Here is a 23,631-nt window from a genome sequence, read left to right on the forward strand (position 1 = left end):
ATGTGACAGCACGACACCTCACAGCCATCCAAGTCTAGTCTCGTGGCTGCATAGGTCTTGTGCACAAGCGTCGCGACGTATTGGTCGCCCTCAATTGTAGCATAGTCTTTGATCTTCACTGGTTTCTTGCCCGGCTCCTGCAGCAGTATCACCGCCGGGGGATTGGGTTCAAGCGACACCCTCAGGCTAAGGCTCGCCTGTTTCCGACCCACCCCCCTGCAGTTCCACTGCCACACTTTCAAACTTGGCTTCGCTGACTTGCGCATGATTCTGCGTCCGAAATTTCTGCGTCCCGTAGATGCTCGCCCGTTTTTCTCCGCTTCGAGACGAACTGCCTGAAGAGGCTCTCTTGGTTTTGCTCAAGAGTCTTTCCTAATTTCTCCAGCTTGGTGACCCTGCATGTCAGCTGCATCAGTTGGCTGGTGAAGAATTCTTGAAGTCCCTGGATCGCCCGCTGAACGGTCGTCTCCACGATCGCTTGTACTTGCTCTGTCGAGACTCCCCCGGTTCTTTCTCTTTTGTTCCAAAGTTCCTCTATGGTCTTTTTGCAGTGGGTCACGTTCCTCCGCAGGTCTTGTATCGCTCCGTTGCTGCTCGCCCCTCCACCTTTGGGCTGGGACGTGCTCCTCGACTCCTGATCCCCGACCCTTTGGAGTTCCGGCCACTTCTTGCGATTGCCTGGATCAGTGAATATCCCTTCCATAGAAGTTCTTCGCTTGCTCTTTTTTCGCTTGACCTTTTGCGGGCGCCGCTTGGATGTAGTCATATCTCGAGACGCGCTTCTCCCACAGCTGGCGGACCGGCTGCGCGAGCGGGTGCGCGAGTCTGACACGCTCCGTCCCGACTCTCTCGAAAGCCACCGCACGTGCTGCGCGCCGTCGCGACGTCTCCCCCGACTCCGTCTAGGCTCCCTGCTTTTAGTCTCCTTGTAGAACTTCTCCGGGCAGTGTCTGTCGTAGGTCTTGTGGGCCCCCCCGCACAAGGCACACTTCGGCACACACTCATGGTCCTCACCGACCTCAGTGGCCCTGCACGCCGAGCACGCAAATCCTTCCGGCTTGCTGCATACGTCGGTCCGATGGCCCACTTCACCACAGTTCAGACAAGCCGCCCTAGTCTTCTTATAGATAAAGCAGGGAGTCTCAAGCCAATTGAAGCTCACCGTGAACGGTACCTTCTTCCCCGCAAATACGATTACCGCAGACTGTGACTTCCCTAGCCTCCTTGCTTCTAGAACTTCGTATCCCACAGCTCTGGTTTTCTGTCGAATCTGTTCGTTAGTCAGGTCAAGCCGGACACCGTGTATGACGCCGCGACACGCATCTTCGCTCGGGGAGACATGATACGCTTCGACGTCTAGCACGCCGACAGGAAAATTCAGTTTCTTGATACCTGCGACGGCTTCCGCTTCGCTCCATTCGTCCGTACAAACCATGATTGTGTTCTGTGCTTCCAGCAGCCTTACGACCGTCTTCTCGTCCAATCCTCTCGGCAGGGAGCTCTGGAGCACTTCCCCGATCAGGCTCCTGTACCGCTTCAGGTCCACCGCGACCCGATGAGGTTTGATAATGACCTTGTGCTTGTAGACTCTGAGACTGGGCAACCTCAGAGTTTTCCTCGACTTGAAATTCTCCGCCGTTGTTCCCCCGGCTTCATCTCGAACTTGTTTCTCGAGGCCTTGTGTCTCCCTCTTGCTCTTTTTCTTCTGCATCAGTACTTGCACCCAGCCGTTGCCGGGTCCTCCGTCCTCCTGGTCCCCCAAGGTGGCATCCTTGATTCCATCATCCCGGAGTGGCCGCTGCGCCGGGTTGATAAATCCATGCGCCACCTCGTCTGGGTTATAGCCGATCACTCGACCGGTACCTGGAGTTTCTTGGGTCCTTGTATCCATCCTCCAGCCTTCAGCCCCCACCAGGACGGCGACCGCCACGCGATAGGCCTAGCTAGGCGGCCGCTCCGAGAAGCTCGGTGCGGCGCGCCCTGCGGCGCGAAGCCTAACGAGTGTTAACAGGCCCTCCGTGGGCCAGAATCGTGACAATGTCCTTGAAATGAGAAAGATTCGGCTCACCGGCATGAAAGTGGTATCGAGCGAAACCGGAACGTTAGCTCTGTCTTCTAAAACACTTTTCACCGCACAGAAAAGGAATTTTCCAAGAAAAAGGACGATTTTCTGCGGAGCCCATAGAACATGCGTCCGCTCTCAGCACGTGCGTGCACGCGCTCTCCATACAGCCTAGAACTTGGTCTGTCTCAATGGGCGACGAGTCTCCCAGCTGTATATGAGAAATTTAGCCAGTGCGGTACAACCGCTAGCCTGGGGTCTTGAACGTGCATCACGCAGTAGTGATACACGACCGCACGCCGGTACGATGCTCATCCAGATCGAAACGGGCAGGGGTGGTGCTCGAACCCAGGATCCCTGGGTTCTGCAGCGATCGCTCCACGTGCTCCGAGCAGGTGTGCGCTAGACCACTCGGCCACCGATCCCCCCCGTTCATAGGCCAGTAACTTGGCATTTGTCACCTGGGCGATGAGAGCTGGAAACGTGCATGGACGCTTTGCGCACGCGCCAGATTACATACGGCGTTGCTGACCTCCTCTTGTTTTACCGATATAACAAGCCAGTGAAGTTGGCTTTGACGAGCCTCTACAAAGGCCAATGCTGGGGGAGAGGGACGCGGTAGAATCTATAATAAATGGCAATAACCTGTCCTGCTGCGGTAACGATGGAGCGAACTGATCAAAATTAGAGGAAACAAAAGCTGAAGGTCGGATGGCGGCGCTCGTGCAGAATAGCAGCAGAGACTCTGCATTTTCTGTTTCACGTTGAGTCCGATCGCCGCCTATGCTACGATCCGATGCAGCCAATCAGGAAGCGTCAAAAGTGCATCGTCCCGGCGTTCGTCGTCTTTGTGCGTCTGCTACCACCGGCTGGACCAATCAGGCGCGGTGAATGCACCGCGATCCTGCGCATCTTTTTTTCTGCGCGTGATTGGTTCAGTTAGTGGTAGCAGACGCTCAAAGACAACGAGCGCTGGGACGATACAGTTTTGGCGCTTCCAATGCTAACCAATGCTACACATCGGAGTGTAGCATTGGCCGAGGTCGGACTCAATTTGAAACGGAGTATCGACAGACAATCTGTTTACAAACAAGCGAACGTTTATCCGTACGAGGTGTGGGCACAGCGCGTCCGCAGAAACCAGATTCGAACGGAGTGAAGCTCCTGCGCATGCGCCGTGAAGACGACAGTGCCACCACAAAGGCGTGTCGTCATAGCCGCGTATAGGGAGTAATCGCTGTCGGCCACGTCTGCGGGGCGCGGCAGCTGAGTGTGTGCTGACGGCGGGCTTCCACAGTTCGTTTGCAACATGCATTCCCCACCATCGAGACTACCGGTTTTAGCAGTCTATAATAATGCGAGCTCGTTCTGAACATGCGCTCTGAAGATCACCCTCAAATATGGCGTCCAGTGAATATACCAGTCAACTTTCCAAGGGAGAGGGGGCCGGTCAGGATGGTGACGACCGATGATGATATTCGCCCGATGCAAGTCCCTCGGGAAGTCGAATAAGAAAAAAACTAAAAGTTGTTCGATCCCGCTGGACACATTACGACGTGGTTGGTTTACGATGGCCAGTGGGGCCATGTTTTTTTTTTAAACAAAACGACAACAAGTCAACAGTAATTTACAGAACTTCCAAAATTAAAACCCATACTTCAGTCCCCCGTCTCAAGAGCGGACCCTGCATGATCTCAAAAGCCGAATCCCCGAGAATCCTCTCGGCACCCCTTTTATAGACTCGTAGGGGCCTCCTTTCCCTCCAGAGACGGACCAACCACTTCAATTTGCCCATTGTCACTTGGTACACTCTTACACAATGATCAGCGAGCTGTCAACGTGACTCCCCTCCGACACTCCAACGGTCAAACCCGAATTCTCTGTAGATTAACCACATGCTTTCTCAGCCGTCTGGCTGGCGCCACCAAGTTAAAGGGGCCCTGCAAGCACTTTTTTACTGGTTTTTAATTTGCACCGAACCTGAGCGCACTGAACGTAGTAACCTTTTCTTTTTCTCGAAATTCGCTTTACTTTAAAAGTTACAGGCGAAATAAGTTACAAAAACAAGCAAAAAATAACCTCCTTCATGACGTCCTTTGTTGCTTGAGAGTCCGTGAACTAGAGGAGGGGTAGTGAGCTATGCGAGCGCTCACGGCTGCCGCACTCCGTGTCGACGGCGCGAGAGGGCACCACAAAGGCATCTTCTGTATAGGCTGTATACAGCGGGCAGCCAGAGCGGCTCTCATTGCATTTGCTGCTCGAATAAACGCTAATTCTACATGACACTTCATCGGCCACAAACTACAGCAAACACGGGGTAAATATCAGTTCAGAATGGGAGCCACTTCGCGCTGCCGTACCGCAAAATGGCCAAACCGCATGACAAAGCTGCTCGCCGAAGGCCTTCGGAACGCTCAGAGCCGGTCGGATCCCCCAGTCCGTAAACGACCGCAGCGCCGCCGCGTACATCCAGGACCTTTCCGTGTCGGCACCAGATCCCATTACTCCTTTCTAGTATGCGCCGCCTTTTCCACCGCTTTGTGGCGGGTATGTCGACGAATCATTTCTTGTTTCAGTACTTTATAAACTGCATTTGTTTGTTTTTTTCTGATCTAAAATAGTAAACAAAAACTACTTTTATAAATAATTGAACCAGTTCGCGCCACTTATATTTTGTATTTCGACTAAAAAGAAGCTTTCAGCGGCACTGACCAGTAGTAAGCCCAGGACCTAAGACGTCACATATCGCGCGCTTTCGGTACCGCGGGTCGCCCCCGTCGGTGGAGGAGGTTTCCGCGTCGTCCGGTTAAAATATGACGCACTGATATTTAGTTACTTTCTCCGTGCCCGCTGACTTGCCCGAACCCCAAGAGACGTGGAAACCGCAAAAAAGGTAGACGCTTAAATATGACTGCAGGGCCCCTTCAAGTTATTGCGTCGACTAAATGCGAAGTTTTCTACACTAAGCGGCAAAATACGCCGGACACAAGCACACCCGCTCAAAAGCCACAAGTGCGGACAGAAGTCCAAGACAGGGGTGTTCCGGCGCCCCAACTGAAGCCCAATCCGTTTGTTAACGATCGGGGTCCGACTCTTCTCTACCGAGCCCCGCGGCTGCTCGAAGCCCCCCGCGCTTGAGAGAACAAGACGACTCCCCGTTCACGCTCTCACCCCCTGCTGCGGGTCTGCGAGCAAACGCCCAAAAATGTGGACACAAACATAGGCAGATAAAAAAAAAAAACGATGCCGACGCAACTGTAGAAAGAGAGACTTTTCTAAAACAAATCTTACTTTTTTCTAACAAAATCCTTCGTTACTTAACATACCCCCTATATGATGAGCAATAGTAAGTGTTGGTTTGGAAGCCGTGCTGTTCGAACAACCTCACCTTTCGGTACACCTTGAGACGCAGCGTTGCCCCACCTTCCAGGGTGTCCAGCTTTGCATCGTCCCAGAAGGACTCGCTCATGATTTTCCGATCGGGCACCAGGTGGCGCTGGAGGAGCTTCTTGAGGGCTTCAGAGTCCGTGGGCAGGAACACACGCTCGAAGGCATCGTCGGTGGGTGCGAAGACGGTGAAGCTTCCCTCGGAGAGCTCGGATGCCAGACCGGAGTCGGCCAGCAGGGACACGAACGTGGACAAGCGGTCCGACCGTTGGGCCATCAGGTCGACCAAACTGCGAGCTGCGCGGCAATGAGCAGTAGGCCTTTTTTTCTATATAATTCTTGAATGTCCATGTCCAATGGCGGGATGCACGCTTGCCATTTCCCATTCCCGAATAAGCCCCGAGGAAGCCTGGAATCGGAGTCACTCTGCTTATCTGCTAATACATCACGAGAAAGACACGGTGTTTCCTACATACATGATGACCGGTTTATCTGCGCTTCAAGCATGTTTACTTCATATATGCTTTGACCATGGCTACAGACAATATTTGACGAAAGGACCCTCATATACAAGGAAGAGACACGTTTCAAACAATGTCTGCCCTCTCTCCTTTATATTATGTAGCGACAGTGCGACCGCGGCTTTAAATGGCCATGTACGGCGTGTCACTGAAATAAAGTTTACAATGTTCCTTTTTTCAACGATTCTTTCATAGCTGCCACTTGTTGGACATTGTTTTTAATAACTGGTAAGAATGCTTCCAGTGTACAGGACAATGACACCGTATTTCAAGTTGTTATTTTAGTGTTAATGTTTTCATCTGACTCACCCTGGCACGCGCGAGTTCAACCAGCCCCCCCCCCCCCCCCCCCCCTGTTTAACTATACTTTGTCTTCGTGAATGTTGATCGGCGAATCTAGAGAGCATAGATTGAAGAGAGGGTCCAGCTTCTATGGCGGACGCCTCCCGCGGAGATTGGTCTCTAGTGCGCATGCGCTTCGTGTTCACGTGGCAAGGGGTAAAGCAGGAGGAAAGGCGAAAAAACCTGCCGGCGATCCACACTGCCGCTTCCTCGCAGCTGGTATTGCAAACAGAGACCGTAAACCACGTGAACCACGTAAACCACGTGAACCATGTAAACCACGTGAACAACTCCAGCGAAATTCGCAGCAATACAGCGACTAGAACAGAAAGCTGTGCCGGCAGGCTCGCTCGACAACCATCTCGTGCGAATTAGCGTGCCTACATGTCTGTCTGTCTCAGGGTGAAGACATCCGTTGTTGCACTGAATGTGCCAGCGCGTGACACTCTCGCGCACTCGGTGCGTGACTTGGGCGATAAAAAGGCGTCTATGCATTAGCCAAAGCTGCGCGCTCGAGCTGAGTAACACCGTATTGCGCGCACTTCAAAATGCATAAAAAAACGATTGGGCGTGAAAATGGCTTAGATGTCACCACTCAAGCAAAAGCGCGCGTGTGTACGAAGGCACTCTAGTGCGAATCAGAAATGCACAGCCCCTGGCGGTCTAAAGACGAAGCCATGAAAGTGGGTTGGAAAACGCGCATTGAAAATCGTCCATAGAGCGAGAGGTGGATCTTTGCTCTAGGGTTGGTGACACCAATTCAGTCAACGCTACGGAAGAGCACATACCTTTGTCGGTCATGAGGATGCCCGTAAGGACGGAGATGTGTCCGTTGCCTCCGAGCATCATCTCGCCGGTGAAGCGGTGCTCGTTCGCGTAGACGCCGCTGGCGTTGCAACTCAGCTCCAGCTTGTCCCCGCTCAGGCTCTTCACGCGGTGCTCAGCGATGATCGCCGGGGCACACAGCGATCGCGGCACGACGTGGTTGCGGATCAAGTCTGCGGCAGCAGAGAGTTGCGTCCGCAGGTTTGAAACAAGGGCAAGAATTGAATTGAAGTTTATCTGGATTTTCACGTGCCAAGCTTGGTAAGGGGTTACTGAAAAAGGACATTTTTACGTGACTGAGACCACTACATACTAAAGACGTATAATTAAAAAAAAAAAAAAAAAACACAGGTGAAAACATTTACTCACTCATGCGTGCGTACTAAAACATACACTTCTAAAAGAAAAAAATGACTCAGTAGTAAAGACAGAGTAAGAAATTATCAATATGTTTAGCGAAGGGGGTAGTAGTGAGCAGAGTAACAAGGTAACACTGTTCAGCGAACGGGCTGTTAAGTGACCAGGGTAAGAAGGATGCGCTGTTCAGCAAACTGGGTGTGATCAGTGACCCGAGTAAGAAAGGGCTACTCTGTTCAGCAAACGGATCAGCAGAGTAAAGAGGTCACTCTGTTCAGCAAACAGAGTATAATCAATGACCCCAGTAAGAAAATGTGACTCTGTTCAGCAAACGGATGAGCAGAGTAAAGAGGTCACTCCGTTCAGCAAACACGTTGTAATCAGTGACCCGAGTGAGAAATGGTTTTTCTGTTCAGCCAACAAGGTGTCATGAGTGGACAGGTAAACATGCCACCCTGGTAGGTCAGCACTAGAATAGTAATGACCTGTGGATTATCCTTCTCTTCCTTCATGGAATGTCATCCACGCATCGATTGGACGCAAGGCCCAGTCAAACACTTCCGCAGTATTCATGTTCGAGCTATGTTCGCACTTAATCTCACCGTGATGATGTCGAAATGCTGAAGCACAGGATTTGATTACCCAGGGCGGTGTTGGTTTGGTGCTGTTAACGTGCCATTCTAGGTCCTTTTTATTACCCGCGGTGACGTTGAGGTCCTGGCTGATCCTCTGCAGCTGTCCCGGTGGCATGGCCTGGAAGGCCTCGTCGGAGGGCGCCAGCAGCGTGAAAGGCCCCGGTTCTCGTCGCAGCTGGGCCACGAGGGCCTCGGAGCGGAGCATCATTCGAGCCATCTCCCGGAACCGGCCATCCTCCATCAGCAGCTGCGGAAGGCTCGCTGTGGACGCCGGGGACAGGATGCCTTCCAGCAGGTGCACGAGACCGTCGGTGGCCTCGTGGTCACGTCGCAGCACGGGCACGCAGTTCACCGTCGTGATCTGGGTGGACATAGAGATCCTAGATAAGAGCTTCCTACAAGTCGCTACATTCTTTGAAGCGCCGACTGCGTGACGGTGCAAGTTTTAGGAAGCGAATGGTGGTTAACAGCGGAAGACTGAACTGAATGACGCCGTTTTGTTTCAATGGAATTTGCTTCGTCATTTGCATTGGTTGTCGTTACTTGCAAAAAGAAGTATAAAGGGATTTTAGGTGGACATGGCTTCCGCGTGACGTCGTTTGATCACACTGGTTTGCGGCGAACAAGTGCGTCTACTTCCTGCTGAGGGAGTGTGGTGACGTCGGAGTGCACCGAGCTCGGATTGGAAGGATAGTGGTTAGACGCAAACTATACTTCGTTTCACCTGTCCAGAGCAGCCGACGCTGATTGCTGATGGGACCAATCAGAGAGCGTCAAAAGCGCACCATCATGGTGTTGGTCATGTTTCTGTACGTGTTTTATCATCGCTTAATTATTCATAAACAAAAAAAAAAAACCTAGTGACTTCTGCTTTTGAAGTTGCATGATTAGTCTCATTACCTCATAGCGTCGGCTGCGTCTAGCCTTAAGATGAAAGAAGTATAGACGAACTCAACTCACTGACGTCTCGCCACTGCGGTGACGCTGCTGTCGGCACTGCGCATGCGCAAACGCTACACTCCTCCCGAATTTGGTTTCTGCGCACGCGCAGTGCCTACACCTGGTGTGGGAAAAGCGGGCTTGCTTGGAAACACTGTGTTGGTGTATAGCTGCCCTTGTTTCTGCTTACCGTTCGAAGGCGTTCAATCGCCGCACGCCGGCGTTCAGCGTTCGCGTCTGACGCGAAGTTCGAACACTGTTTCTCGTTGAATTTTGAGATACGAGTAAAGGCACGTGAAAACGTACCGTGGGAGAAGAGAAGAACGTACCGCTCTCCTCTTCCGGATTACCTGTTGCGTATTTTTCCCGGTCGCTCTAATTTGTTCGAGGAGGCCCCCCAGCCTTCGCTCCTTTTAAGTCACCGTGGGTTCACGCTACCGATATGTTTCCGCCCCCCCCCCCCCTCACACACACACACACACTTTGATCGCACGCAGTCAGCATCGGGTACTACAAAGAGTGCACTATCACGATAAAAAGAACATTGAGTTTTCAAAACATACTTTTGCGATATTGGTGTTCAAAATTCATCTATGTGTTTTTAGCTTAAACCACAACAAAGGGTATAAATCGAAGTTTTTTGTCTCTGAACGCTCCTCAACTTCACGAGCGCAAGTTCAAGGGTGGAATTCGCTAAAGCTACACTCTGCCTCTTGTAGGCCTTGCTGCCTAGCTTGCAATCTGTTTCCTCTATCAACTTGTTTCGTGGTTAAAAATTTACCTGGCTTAGACATTCCGTCAAATGCAATGTAGGGGCGATAGCACTAATACGCAGTTCCTACCCTACCACGCATACACCATTTTATACTCGGAGGAAAGAGAGGAGAGTGTTAAAGCTCCACTTACCCCCCCCCCCCCCCCTCCAACTTCTCTTCGTACAGGGCTACACAATTGGTCGCGGCAACTATGTCGTCAAACCAACAGCTGCCGCACTTTACCATGGCCCTGCTGCGGTGAGACCACCTAACAAGGCCGGAGGGTTGAATTTTCGACGTCACCGCGTGCTTCGTCGGCGTCCCGCACGGCCTTGTGCTCTCACTGCCTGAACATGAGTCTCAACCGAACGCTGACACAGGACTCATGTCAAAATCGTGCCCCGCGATTGCCTCTTTAGACGACGTCGAAAATTAAGCACTTCGCCCGAGATTGTGAGACGCGGGACAATCTCCACCGCAAAGATCTTCACTCTTTCCACCTTCCACGAGAAAGAGCGAGTGGACTCGTCTCCTCTTCACCGTTCGCTCTGCCAAAGTGGAAAAGGAGTTTTGTGGGAGGAGCACCTGCTGCTTTAACCTGCAACACGGCATAGGGGGCGTTGCACAGGAGCAAGAGAGGTTCGTGCTCCCATAAAAAGCTATCGTTTTGGGAGAACTGCGAATCACCCCGTTGGAGTATCGGTTCACGTGGAGGAATCCCCCCTGCATGTTTGGCAGCTGCGGCTCGACTTCGTGGATTTTGGCTCGTCCCCGGACGACGTGCTGCAGAAGGTTGTCCTCCAGATGGGCCTCGAACGCTTCTTTCTCTCGTGGAGTGAGAGCCTAGAAGAAGAAAAGAAATCGATTGACCATGCTAACAGACCGATTCGATCCCCAGAATGCCCGACGGACGATGCAGAACGGTGCCGTTTTATAGTCCACACCGTGTGTATATTCTACACCCGGTGCATGCTCCAGGCTTAAAGAATTCTCGTACACAGCAAATTTCGAAAGATGCCTGCTGTAATAACGCACAAAAGAGCATGTTCCATACAGAAATCATCGGTAACATAATCTGTGCTTTACAATATCCGCCAGTCTTGTCATGAGGAGCGATCTTGAAAAACAAATCCTCGTATATTTGGCACCTCGAGGCTGTCCGGACGCACCGCGTAATATTTCAACTCTTGAACATGTATAAACCTGCCCAGCGCTTAGCACCCAAGCGAAAAATGCCGAGTCACTATAGGCTGTGGGCGCATGCGCGACATGTCACATTTTGTAAAAGATAGTTTTGGAAGACGTTCAGAGCGCACGCTCAGAACGTCTTCCACAACCCAGTAGAAAAAGATGGCAGCTCGCTGAAGGCGATCATTGGGAAGGTCTATAGTCGGCGTAGTCCGAAGAGCACGCTACCAACTACCATAGCCTCCTATATACTGATAAAGTCTGGCAGATCCCTATAGAAAAAAATCAAAAAACATTTGGCGCCTATATGAAAGTAAACGGGTTCATACCATTAACAGCCTAGCCATACCGGCCACCAGTTTGTCAAAGGGGTCGCCCGTATTGCTCAAAGGGGTCCCCCGTATGAGCCACCACGGTCACCTAGTTGGACAAACAGGTCACTCCTTTGGCTAACGGGTCGCTCGTCTGGGCAAATGGGCGACTCGTTTGGGCAAATTTGTCGCACGTTTGCTCAAACCGGTGACCATGTTGCACAGACGGGTGACCGGTGACCGGCAAACTGTACCGGTTTAATAAAACGGCTCTCCGGAGCCCGTTTGATATTGAACGTACAGATCTGCGGCAAGGGTACGCCTGTTTCAGCCGTGGCAGCCAATGTTTCCGGAAGGCCGGGAGTGCCGATTCATCGATTTCAAATCGTCCGCGTAATGCAAGCATTTATATATTAATATAAATATACATATATTAAATATATATATATTAAATATATAGAGTGTCCGTATAAGCGCTGATGCTTGCTTATACTGACACTAAAACTGTCACTTTTTACGTAAACGGTCGACGTTGATGAGCCGATATTTTTGACAGAACTTTAAAACTTTTTCCATCTTTGTTGCCTCAATTTACTTATTCAGCTCGAATCTCTCGCAGAAGACGCGGCCGCGTGAAAGAATATACTTCTGGACTCCGTTTCACTTCAATTCAAGACGCAGCGAAGGTAGCGCTCGAACACGCGGCTGCAAGAACATCGTGCATTGCGAGAGCACGCCCGCCGTTGCAGCAGTCAAACTGCTAGCTCGCGCCGAGTCCTTTCTTCGCTCGGGCGCGGACCGAGCTTCTGGCCGGCGCCATTTTTAGCGTTCGAGCGTGTTCAAATGTGCGCGATTCGCAGGCCTGCTTTCCGAGGCTACAAACACGTGGTACTGGAATCCCTGAGGAGAGGGTACGGGGCTGTCCCAATGTCGTGCGCCTTCCTCGCGCCCCCCTCCCTTCTCTCTCGTCACCTCTGTAACGCGACCCGAGGGAGGGTAGGGCACCAGCAGCGCGCGAGATACACCCGTATAAGCATTGGGCGCGTTCAGTAACGGCTCCCTCAGCTCCGAACGGAGCAACTCCAGTCGCAGTCCTCGAAGCGAACGGCAAAAAAAAAAAAAAAAAAAAAAAGAACCGCGGCTTGAAACTTGCTTTTTTCCCTGTGCCAGACGGTCTCCGAATAAACTGGAAGCAGACGATGGCGAGCACGATCGCTTTTATTTGACGCCGATATTGAGCAAGTCTTGACAAGGTCGTTGAAGAAAAAGCGAGTGACTGTATGTACACATCAGCGCTGATGTTCGAAGCGATCCCACGCGATCGAGCCCTTCGCAGGGCGGTGCAAAGGCTGCTTCTGTATAAAAACCGACAAAAACGTCGTCAGCACATGCAAAATATAGAGCTCGGCGAATCTATACGCCGCCGTTTGCGATACCTTAATACGGCCATAAGTTTGTTCTGCCCTACGTAACGAACTTCCTATAAAATGTGTTCGTATACACACGGGAAGTTCGGCCGCGCTCGGCGATCAAGGTTTTGTCGGCCGAAGCGAGCCTCAGCCAACGTGCACCCCGATTTAGCTACGCAAACAAAACATCAATCGGGATCACGCTTTGCGTGAGTGTCCAACCGGCTTCCAAAGACGCGTTCCTACCCTGCTTTGCTCTGTTCAGCGCGGACAGGACTATCGTCGATATTACCGAGTTTCCGTGAATCGGCGATCAAGACACGGCGTCAAATGAACGTTTACGTTGTTTATAAGCATATTCATACCGAACGAAATACGGCCCAATGCATTTTCCGAAAAGAGCCTTACCTCGAAAAGAAATTCGAACGTGTTATTCGTCTTACCTTGATCACAAACGGCACACCCACGACAGGACTGACGCAGCTTATTCCGCCATTTCGTTTTTTTTTTTTTTTTTTTGTTTGTTTTTTTTTTTTTTTAGCGCCGGAAATCGTCCCCAATCAGGAAATGACGTCATCTTTAGCTCCTTTGAGTTTACGTGCACCGTCTCCGAGCTCGGTGCTTCGGAGCTTGACTCCGAAGCCCCGGAGTTAGGTGCACCGGAAGTGACTTTCGGCTGTCCAGTGGAAGGAGTCAGTGACAGCTTGATTCCGGGTCCGCTACTGAACGCGCCCAATGCCTCCGAGATCCGGAAGGGCGCGCCTGGCAGCCGGTTTTTTTTTTTTTGGTCTGCTTGTTGTCCGCTACAGTTCGAACTTCGTTCGTCCTGCCTGCTTCGATATGTCGCCTAACTCTGCGGTCTTATTTGAATGTCTCGACAACGTATTCGATGTACACCAAAGCTATCAGTGTTCGAAAAGTCCTATGCATATATCGACAACAAGCGATTCCTCAAAGAAGACGGGAACTCTTGCGGTTCGGTTGGGTTCGGCAAATGACAGCTTTTGCGCCGTATCCTGTTGAAACTTCCAAGGAACGTTCCCTCTCGTTTTTGTGTTTGTGTGGTTGTCCTGCTTTGACCGTGTCGACATATATCACGGATTACATCTTTTAAGTACGCTATTATTATGGTAAGTGCACTGCAACCTACTTCTTGGCAAGGATTAACCGTTCTTCTACGCGTACTCTTCCAGATTATGCAGCGCCTATTCTCACGGCAGCCGGGAGAATAATTTCCCCGAAAGTCTACCTTTATAGTCTAGAATCACCTCGGTTCGTGTTTGCTTTGCAATCTTCTCAGTTGTATAAAAGCTTAGAGTCTCTCCCACATTTCACAGATCGCTTGCACGTTTGTACTTGTCTACAGAATAGGACATAATAAATTTCTAGGAGAATTGAAAACAATCATTTGTGTCTCTTTCCCGGGCCATTTGCAAGCACCTCCGTGACCACATTTGTTCTACGTGTCTCGTCCATGTTATAAATAGGTTCATGAGTTTCGGGACGTCTTAAATAAGTTTTAAGATGACCAACCTTCCAGACGATACCCATTTAGGGCTCGCGAATAATTTGCCTATCCGAATGGCGCGTTCAAATGTGTGGTCACGTGCCAGGTCGAACGGGCACCCGTATCAAACGGGTATCGTTTCAAACGTGTACCCGTATCCCATAATCACGTTTAATCCACACGAATCGACAAATTCACCACCCATTTGATTCCAACGGGTCCACCAGTTTGCGATCCGTCGGAATTTCAAACTTTTTTTTTTTATTCAGTAGGGGTCGCCACGAGAAGCGGCCGCCGAAATGGAAAAGGTGGAGCGGCAGACAACGGATGAGAGGATAGCCACATGACTGGCGCCACGCGGCGGCGAGACGCCGAAACACATTTCTCCCGAGCGAACAAGCGTGTTCCGGGTCCTCGCCGCTGCAAAAGCTGTGCGCTGACGTTCAGGTTCCCCGAGAAATAGCTCGTTGATGCTCTGTGCTACCAGATCCTCGCGTTCCAGATCTCCGACCGGGCTCTCCATGGCTCCGTCGTCGAACTGCCAGGCTTTGTGAGTATAGAGGAGGCTATGCAACTACTACGCTCTGTTCACGTCCAAGCTGAACGTACGGTAGAAGCGTTCCTTGTATCAGCCATACGCCTACTATTCGCCGTGTGATCGCGCTGCTTCCCCATAGGCAGAGAGCAGGGTCAGGTGATAAAAAGGAGGCGGTTGACTGGTCGGCCAGCGCGTAGTTGTCACCGCACTGTCAGCTTAGGGGTGAACTGGGTATAGACGTCATTACAGTTGAAACATCTGGGTGAAGGACCAACAAAAAATTGCACGAAACTCAGAACTCGACGAAGTTCCATGGCGTTTTTTTTTCTGAGAGCACAGCTCTTAGCCGCCTGTTTCCGAGTTTCGCGGCGTCGACGTCGGCGTAACCGCACCGCTAAATTTAGAAGGAAATTCAATTGGTGTTGAGGTCACGTGACATCAATTTCCCCACTAAATTTAGCGGGGAAACTTTACCCACTAAATTTAGCGGGAAAATTTAACGAGAGGAGGAGCGGTAGAAGAGAAGGAGGGGGAGGGGCATGCCCTCCCCTCCGTAACCTCCCCTCGTCCTCCTCAGGAGCTGCGCTCTTTTTTTGTATTACAGAGATTTGTAAACATCTTTCATGTTTTTTTAACGAACCAGGCGTGGGAAGTTCTGTAAATAAATTGCAAATATGCTCTTCAAAAGCAGACTAGCAGTCCTACTGCCAGACCAGTAGGGCAGCTAACCTGATGTCTTTAACATACATCACGCAGTAGTGATAAAACATTGATTCAGACTGAAAAGAGCAGAGGCGGGAAACCGAGCCTAAGTAAGCGAGCTTCCGCTCTTTGTTGTGGTCCAAGCTGCGCGTATCCCCTGTGGGAAGCGGCACTGAAATTACGCTTTGATAATTTCTGAACAGACCGCGAGAGAATCGGGGTAGTTAAATTTTTAGTCACTTATCTAAAATGATGCAGCCGGAGTAAGAGTGTTGCCAAAGTTCTAAAAAAAGTAAAATGCGACCACGTTGCAGAAATGACAGCTAAAGTACGTTCCTCGCGCCCACTATACTCACAGAAACAAACAAACTTGTCGTTCGTTCGTTACCGAAAAGCCTAACGTGTGGCGTAATGGGTTCGCCTAATGCCCGCGTCCCACTAGAGCGACAGACAGAAACAAACGACAGCGACAAGCCTCAAACCAGAGTCTTTCGCGATTTGAGAAGCTTTGTAGAACAAAAGAGGCCATGCTCAAAACACGAGAATCACGCACGCGAGGGTTTCTTTGGCAGGCTTGCAACCGCTCGTGTTTACTTCACGAGCACCGAACGACTAAACGGCTGCCAAAGGTACCATCGCGAGAATGCCGCATGGGTTGGAAGCTTGTCGCTGTCTTTTGTTTCTGTCTGTCGCTCTAGTGGGACACGAGCATTAACGCGTCACGCGTACACGGTCTTGCTCGAATGTTGATGAAAAGGTTCATCCATTAAAGACGTCCCAGCCATGCCGAGGTTCCACGCAAAAGCTCTCGGCACTACGGGCGACGCAGCTGGACCGAGAGGCTAAATCAACTTGGCAGCTGGCCAACTCTTCGGCAGCTGCCGTTTTCAATTCGCTTTTCCGACAGCTCTTTTGACACCCAAGGTTGTTAGGAGTTGATTTCAGTCTTGAAAAAGTTTCGCGGTCGCTTTATTCGGATGTATCTACCAGAAGTGCGGCGTCCCTCGGCGCAAACAGGGTGACCACGGGACCAAGCTGCCCTTCCAGCCCGCTCTGCTGCAGGTAGTCGGCGAATATGGACGCGCCCAGCTGGCGGCTCAGCCGAGTCACGTTGGACAGCGTCATCACTGGGGTTGTAAATAACGTTGTACACAGTCAAAATGCACCTATCCACAATATTCACATTTCAGCTTTCGCGTGCGCGTCGCCCATTGGGCTGTTCAAACAGAACACCGCTTCTAAATAAAACGTGTACTTTGCGGGGCACGCGCGCGTTTTCCGTGAGGAGAATAATCGCGTCAACATGATGGCTATCCTCCTCCCTTCCTGGCTGCGGTCTTTTTTGCCTTTATTGTTTTTGGGAAATTAGGGACTGACAACCACAGCGGAGGCCATGACGACAGCCAGCAGAGCGTGGGGGTGGCTGTCCGGACTTCCTCACAGCAGGCGCTGTGAGTGAATCCGAGCAGGCTTTAAAGGGGTTGTCCGGTCAATTTTTGTATTCGAGAAAACAATTGCACATCATTGTTATTTCCTTGAGACGCATCGTACGTGCAATATCTGAATTTTATACGCCCCCCTGCGTGAGTAATTGAATTTATACTGCTCCAATCGCACTCTAGCGTAGACGGTGTTTTCGGTGGCCACATGGGAGCTCTGACGTCACACAACACAAAGCGAGCATTTGTGTCTCGTCGTTTACCTGCGAGTGAACGCCTCAGCGTGCTTCGTTTCTGTTGTTGTGCTCGACTTGTTTCGTGGTTGGATGAGATTTTTGTTGTGCGGTTGGGTGCCACAACCACCGGGCAGCACATGCAAGCCAAAACATTACGTTCCACACTTTACCGCAAGACGTGCAGTGACGAGCAAAATGGATCGTCGCCGTCCGTAGGGACTGGGTTCCCGTCAAAATCGAGATCCCGCTTATGCAGCAGTCATTTCGCAGAAGAGAGCTGCGAGCTGAGCTCTGAGTGGACAGAAGGCTCGTATGCTGAGTTGTGATGCTGTGCCAACGATATTAAACTACGTCCATTCACTCTTCGTTCAAATCGGATCAATCGATTTGTTTATGCAGCGAAACCGGATCCAACAGTTACACCACCTGGGCCCGTTTGCTCGAAGCACTAACCGCGGCTAAAGTTAGCCGCAGTACCTAGGAGAGGGATTTTGATATCACGTGACTGGCTCGGTAGGGATGCGGGGAAACGTGGCGGTGCCCCATTGAGTGAGCGCCGCTCGCTTTGGAACTAATATGTCGTTGTACCTGCAATATCGGGCGCGTTAGTCAGCAACAAATGGTGCAGGAGGCTTTCGCTTTGCCCTATTTCACTTAAACCGCAAAACATGGGCAATGACATCGCCGCATTTTTTAGATAGTGTTTCGATTCTGGGCACTCCTAAGCCTAAATGAACGCGATAAGTGTCGGCATAGCAACGTCTTTGGAAAGCGGATTGTTGATAGCACACAAAAGCAGACGGCGTCCCAACAGACCGTTTCTCTAAAGTATTCTAGCACCGAGGTGCATGCTACATAGGACTGTAGTTGCAGGCGTCGCACGTGCTGGCGTCTGCAGTAGTAACCGTTCCTAAGCAAAAAGTATAAAACAAATTTTGCCTTGCACGCGCGTTCGTTAAAGCCTTAGTATGATTTTTTACCTGAAATCTTTTATAAGAGGAAGGCCAGCGCGCGTGAACCGTAGAATTACACTTCCAGCGTTCTCCTCGCGATGCTTGGATAATTTAGAAAAAAGTCTGTCGGGACGCTGTCCGCTTTTGTGTGCTATCAACAATCCGCTTTCCAAAGACGTTGCCATGCCGACAACTATCGCGTTCATTTAGGCTTAGGAGTGCCCAGAATCGAAACACTATCTAAAAAAAGCGGCGATGTCATTGCCCATGCTTTGCGTTTTAAGTGAGGTAAGGCAAAGCGAAAGCCTCCTGCATTATTCATTGCTGACTAACGCGCCCGATATTGCAGCTACAACGACATATTAGTTCCAAAGCGACCGGCGCTCACTCAATGGGGCACCGCCATGTTTCCCCGCATCCCTACCGAGCCAGTCACGTGATATCAAAATCCCTCTCCTAGGTACTGCGGCTAACTTTAGCCGCGGTTAGCGCTTCGAGCAAACGGGCCCTGGAAACGATACCAGAAGTTGTATTTAGCACCCGTGCATCCAAAGTCTGTTTGACCCGCATATGTAAACAGAGCGTGGCTACGATTCACCAAGCGCCTCCAAGTCAAGTGACGCATTTGAACGATTCGCCGGTTGCCTTGGACCCGCGGTCATCGCCTCTGAGGGAAAGACCCGCAGCCTCATCACCCATTCAGTGGATCCGCCGATATCTGTACCTAGATACCGCTTCGTGTACCCAGTTGCCGCTTCAGAGGCGAAATCTGCATCCTTTGCTTCGCAAGCGCCCCTAGTTCGATCGGTGGCCGTCGCAGTTGTGTTTGCGCGAAACGGCATGTTTGCTCGAAGCTTATGGCTGTTTTCGAGTCATATACTGCTAAAAGGCGTGACTTTTTTGCACATGCATGGGAATTGCACTAAAAGGACCGCATTTCAGTACTGTACAGCCTAAGACAGTGGTTCTCAACCATTGATGTTTCGCGGACCCCTTGTGGATCGGCGGAGATGATGGAGGACCCCGTTCGTGGTGAGAGGAGAGAAAAGGTGTAGGTTAAATATAATAATTATTTAATAAATGGATATAACTAAGACTAGTGTGAAGTAGACCTCTCTTATTGACGTCCACACGAAAGAACTCGCCCGAAAACTAAAGCATTTATTTTCGACCTGAAAAAAAAAAAAAAAGAAAAAAAGACAGCTTTTATTGCCGTGCTTGACTGATGAGGCAGGGCTTCGCGGACCCCCATTTGAGAACCACTGGCCTAGGAGACTATATAAATCGAAACAAAATACAAGACATCCATCAACCAACGCTTGTTATCCCGACCATCCGACAAACCCTTGCGTTTTGTGACGTCACGCAGCAGCTATGGATGTCAGCCATTGACACTGGCGAAATTCGGGGTGCCGTTTCGTACATACGCTCATAAAAGGTTTCGTTAATAACGGGAGATCATATATCAAAATAAAAATGTTGTTTGTCTACATGAAGGCTCCCTCGACGTAACGAGTGCAAAAATTTAAGTACTTCCGGTTTCGACCGGACAATTCCTTTAAGCCTGTGTCCAAGGAGGGAAGCGGAGGATAGTTTTTCCTCCGTCAAGGAGCACGCCCCAAAGCGGACGGGAGCTGGAGGGAACCCTCTATTTCCGGTACAGCAAGTGCTGTGACTGCAGAAAACGTGTTCTGATTGGACAGCCCTTATTTTTTGGGGAAGAAAGTGGTATGGGAAAGTTTTCATTAGCTTCAATGTACGATATCGCTTACACGCGAAAAGTAGCTGCAATAAGGTATTTTCGCCACCTACCAGTTATTTTGAATACCACTGTATATAAAGGTATTATTACATTTTTGACCCGCGTACTGCTCTTATTAAGTGCCGGTTTATTCTTAAAACCTTAACCGGGCGAGCCTTGGCATAGAAAATGATAAAACTCTGACGTATGCCGAAGCGAGAGTCACAAAGCAAAGTTATAATTTAATAGTCACCAGGAAAACTAACAAGACCTTTTCAGAATTTTGGTCGGTTTGCTTTGTTGGGGACCAATTAATACGCGGTTTTGACGTCATGCCGTTGCGGTAGCGCTGAGGTCGGCACGACGGAAGCGCAGACACTTCAACTTACGCGAATGTGGTTTCAATGCGTTCGCATGCCCCCCCCCCCCCTCCCCCCTAGCTTGCGTGGGCGAACACGGCCTTGCTTGTAATGCAAACAGCGCGTTAGCATGTAACGTAGGATAAATGATATTCCGAGTCACTGAGCTGCGGACGGACGTGCGGTGTAACAATAGACCTGGTGGAAGAAAGACGTACTGCACATGCACGCAACGCAATTCACATAGTGAACAAACATGGCGGCGCGCAGAAGGCCATTTTCAAAAGTGGACGCTATGTAGTATAGTTGATGCACTAATTACCCGAGTTCGGCATTGTTTGGTCACGTACCCAGAGCGTCTATTTGTCATTAGGGGCTGTGACAGCGTTCGGGGAGGACTCAGATCCAATAACGCTTATCGTGCCCAAGAAATGGCGACCACCATTGTTGCCCGATGAACTTTTGAAAAGGGTCTATTGGCGCAGTTTTGAAGCGAAACAGATTTGTATATATGGGGTATTCCAAGTAACCAGGCTCGATCTAAAATGGACCGTAAAATTCGACGCCTGCAACGGAGCAATCTAAAATTTTCGTCCATAGTGTATTTCACAGGGAGGATTTTCTTGTAAAATTACAAAGTGTAGCTCGCTTTTTGTACAAAATAGGGCCAAGAAACTTGCCAGGCTCAACGGCGGGCTGCGACGCAGACGACGAAGTCGAGTAGCGGGGCGGGCTTGGTGCTCGTATTCATAGATGGCGCTGCCTTCTTAACGAGGCTGCTCGCGACCACCATGGTTTATTTAAATGAACATAATTTTTTTTTCAATGTACCCTTGGTTCAAAAAATTAATGCGGACAATACAAGTAAAGCTTAAAGGAAAAAAAACGCGTTTGCATAAGACGGCGCTTTTGCTGCCAACGGATTTCGTCTGCGTGTCGTCTACTTTCTTTTGCTGGTCTGCCACACCTTCGGAGGCTGCTCCAAGCGCCATCTATCAATACGCGCGCCAAAGGCACCCCGCAACTCGACTTGGTTGTCTGCGTCGCCGCCAGCCTTTGAGCCTGGCAATTTTCTTGGGCCTATTTTTTACACAAAGAGAGCTACGCTTTGTAATTTTACAAGAAAAAACCGACCTGTGAAATGCACATTTGACGAAAAGTTTAGATTGCTACGTGCAGGCGTCGAATTTTACGGTTCATTTTAGATCAAGCCTGGTGACTTGGGACACCCAATACAATTGCTTATGCGGGCTTACCGGCAGTACATCCATGCTCCCCATGAACTTGACTGAAGCCTTCGCAGCATTCGTAGCGGATTAGTCTGTAAACAAATCAGCGCGTGTTTCAGTGGGAGTTGTTAGCCCGATGTCGAAGCGGGCGAAAACGCGAACAGGTGCGAAGTGAACGTCCACCAAGTTAAAGGGCACGGAACCTCGTGACCTTTCAATAGTGAATCGGTCTGTATCTGAAATGCATTCTATGGGAATGTGTTGACAGGTATGGCACGCACGTCTTGAATCCGCAGACTTTGCGGTGCATCCAGTACTTGCATTCAGTGTGGAGTTTCCAATCCAGCGCAGGAACTTCTTCAACAGCGCAGGTGTTGGGGCTGGAAGCGAAAGTGGCAGAGTATTTATTGACAGACAAGGAAATGCCATTCTTGAAGCCAGTTCTAGCAGGTCAGGTTGCACAGGTAAACAAACACGACTCGCTTCTAGTGAGAGTCATCGGCTGTGTTTATATTGCGTGTTCATACCTATAGTATAAACACAGCTGATAAACGGTGTTAATCCGACGTGTAAGGAGTTAAGATTTCCCACCCACTACTGCCATATCTGATAAGCTACTTGTGTATACAGATGATAACGACTTTACGCCCCGTTGAAGCTACACCCTGTGACGCGTCATGATGCTTCGTCTACCACTGTTACAGATTAGTTTTGGCAGTTATTAGAAGTAACGTCATTAGTTTTAATACGTGGCGTATTTAGAGGAATTGAGAGAAGTTCGCGGTAAGTTATGAGAGCGACTTATTTTTTCAATAACGTCGTTGCTTTCAATTATGGGGCCGCTGGCATTCTTCGCTCACCGTGTGATAAACGGAATTAACTTTACTAAGCCGACGGTGTATTGGCGCTTTTTTTATTCACTGGTCGGAAAAGCTTTGGATGGCGTATATTCATCGGTGATTTTCGGTAAATATCGAAAATTAGACACAATATGTGAAAGGTATTGCTTATACGTCACTGGCCATATGTTATTCGAAACATAACAACGTATCGACGGTAAGGTGGTTCCTGTAGATCCACAGTTATGAAAATCGAAGCTATGCGGAGCGCAAGTTCGTCTGCTTCTTTTGCAGGAGTCGTGGTGATGTCAGAACGCTAAGCTCTGATTGGCTCTGATTGAAGGATAGTGGGTAGACCTGAAAGCAGGCTGCCTTGAGCTCTACCCACTATCCTTCACTCAGAGCCAATCAGAGCTCGGAGTTCTGAGGTCACAACAACCCCTGCAAAAGAAGCAGACGAACTTGCACTCCGCATAGACGTCTGAAGTTTATACCAACACCAGGTAGAATAATCAAAGCCTGCGCACAAGGTTCGAGGCGACATCACGTTGAGATCTAGCGGAGACGCAGATTAGACATAAGTGCTGCGTCAGTGTCTGAGTTGGCGCCTTGCGGCTGCGATGACGTTCTATGAAAGAAGCGGAGGATGTTCGAAGGCCTCGATTATTATACGTGGTGTTTGTGATACAGGCTCCAATAATTAAGTACGGGGTCCGAAATGGCCTTCGGCAATTTCAACTTAAACCTGCAATCCACCATGTTTGTTCAAGAATAAAAAGAAATACTCACCCCTGCTTCTGCGCCATACGAAGGTGCCACCTGGGAATCCTCCGTCTAGCAGCCTGGCCTAGTTCAGCACATAGCAGGAAGCTGAAAGTACACAGGAGGCCCAGGAACAAGCAACGCTGCAGCATGGCCGCCCTCGGAGTCAACGAGCCCAGAGAGACCGAGACCGAGCTAGCACGGCGCCCCTAATGTAGCGGCCTTGTAGACACTCCCCCGCGCTTGTTGAATAATCGTAGATCCGGCTCTGCCCCTCGGACTCGGCGTTTGTCTTTCGTCTGGTTTGCGCGTTCATCTTGGTCTGCGTCTTTCGTCGCCTCTGGTGACATAGCCGCTCGGAAATGCCCCAGCGTGCCGCCGCACGCCACTGTCTGAATGAAGTCGTTTTGATGCTTCTGGAAGCCTTCTTGTAATTGAAGCATTCTCCTGGAGCGGTGTCAGTTTAGTTAAAATTTCCTACAAGTCACTCTTTCTTTGTCTGCTTGTTGACGTTCTTTTGAAACCTCCTTGCAGGGTGTCGAACCGGAACCGAACCGTTATTTTTAGCCGAACCGGAACTGAACCGAACCGAAAT

At 50.2% G+C, this 23,631-nt stretch overlaps 1 protein-coding gene across 1 annotated transcript in view; it reads right to left on the reverse strand.

Annotated features, from left to right (window-relative positions):
- Positions 1-23,339, reverse strand: part of LOC115324476 (transforming growth factor-beta-induced protein ig-h3-like) — a 147,467-nt gene extending 124,128 nt beyond the window's left edge. The window contains exons 1-8 of the mRNA XM_040211129.3: positions 23,064-23,339; positions 21,717-21,815; positions 21,463-21,527; positions 16,466-16,605; positions 10,511-10,666; positions 8,137-8,490; positions 7,101-7,374; positions 5,451-5,746 (exon numbers count right to left, since the gene is read on the reverse strand). Coding sequence (XP_040067063.1) covers positions 5,451-5,746; positions 7,101-7,374; positions 8,137-8,490; positions 10,511-10,666; positions 16,466-16,605; positions 21,463-21,527; positions 21,717-21,815; positions 23,064-23,188 — 1,509 coding nt within the window. The 5' untranslated portion in view covers positions 23,189-23,339. The remainder of the gene's footprint in view (positions 1-5,450; positions 5,747-7,100; positions 7,375-8,136; positions 8,491-10,510; positions 10,667-16,465; positions 16,606-21,462; positions 21,528-21,716; positions 21,816-23,063) is intronic.
- Between the last annotated feature and the right edge of the window lie 292 nt (positions 23,340-23,631).

This window comes from Ixodes scapularis, unplaced genomic scaffold, assembly GCF_016920785.2.
Source record: "Ixodes scapularis isolate PalLabHiFi unplaced genomic scaffold, ASM1692078v2 PGA_scaffold13__105_contigs__length_92229423, whole genome shotgun sequence".
NCBI classification, from domain to species: Eukaryota; Metazoa; Arthropoda; class Arachnida; order Ixodida; family Ixodidae; genus Ixodes; species Ixodes scapularis.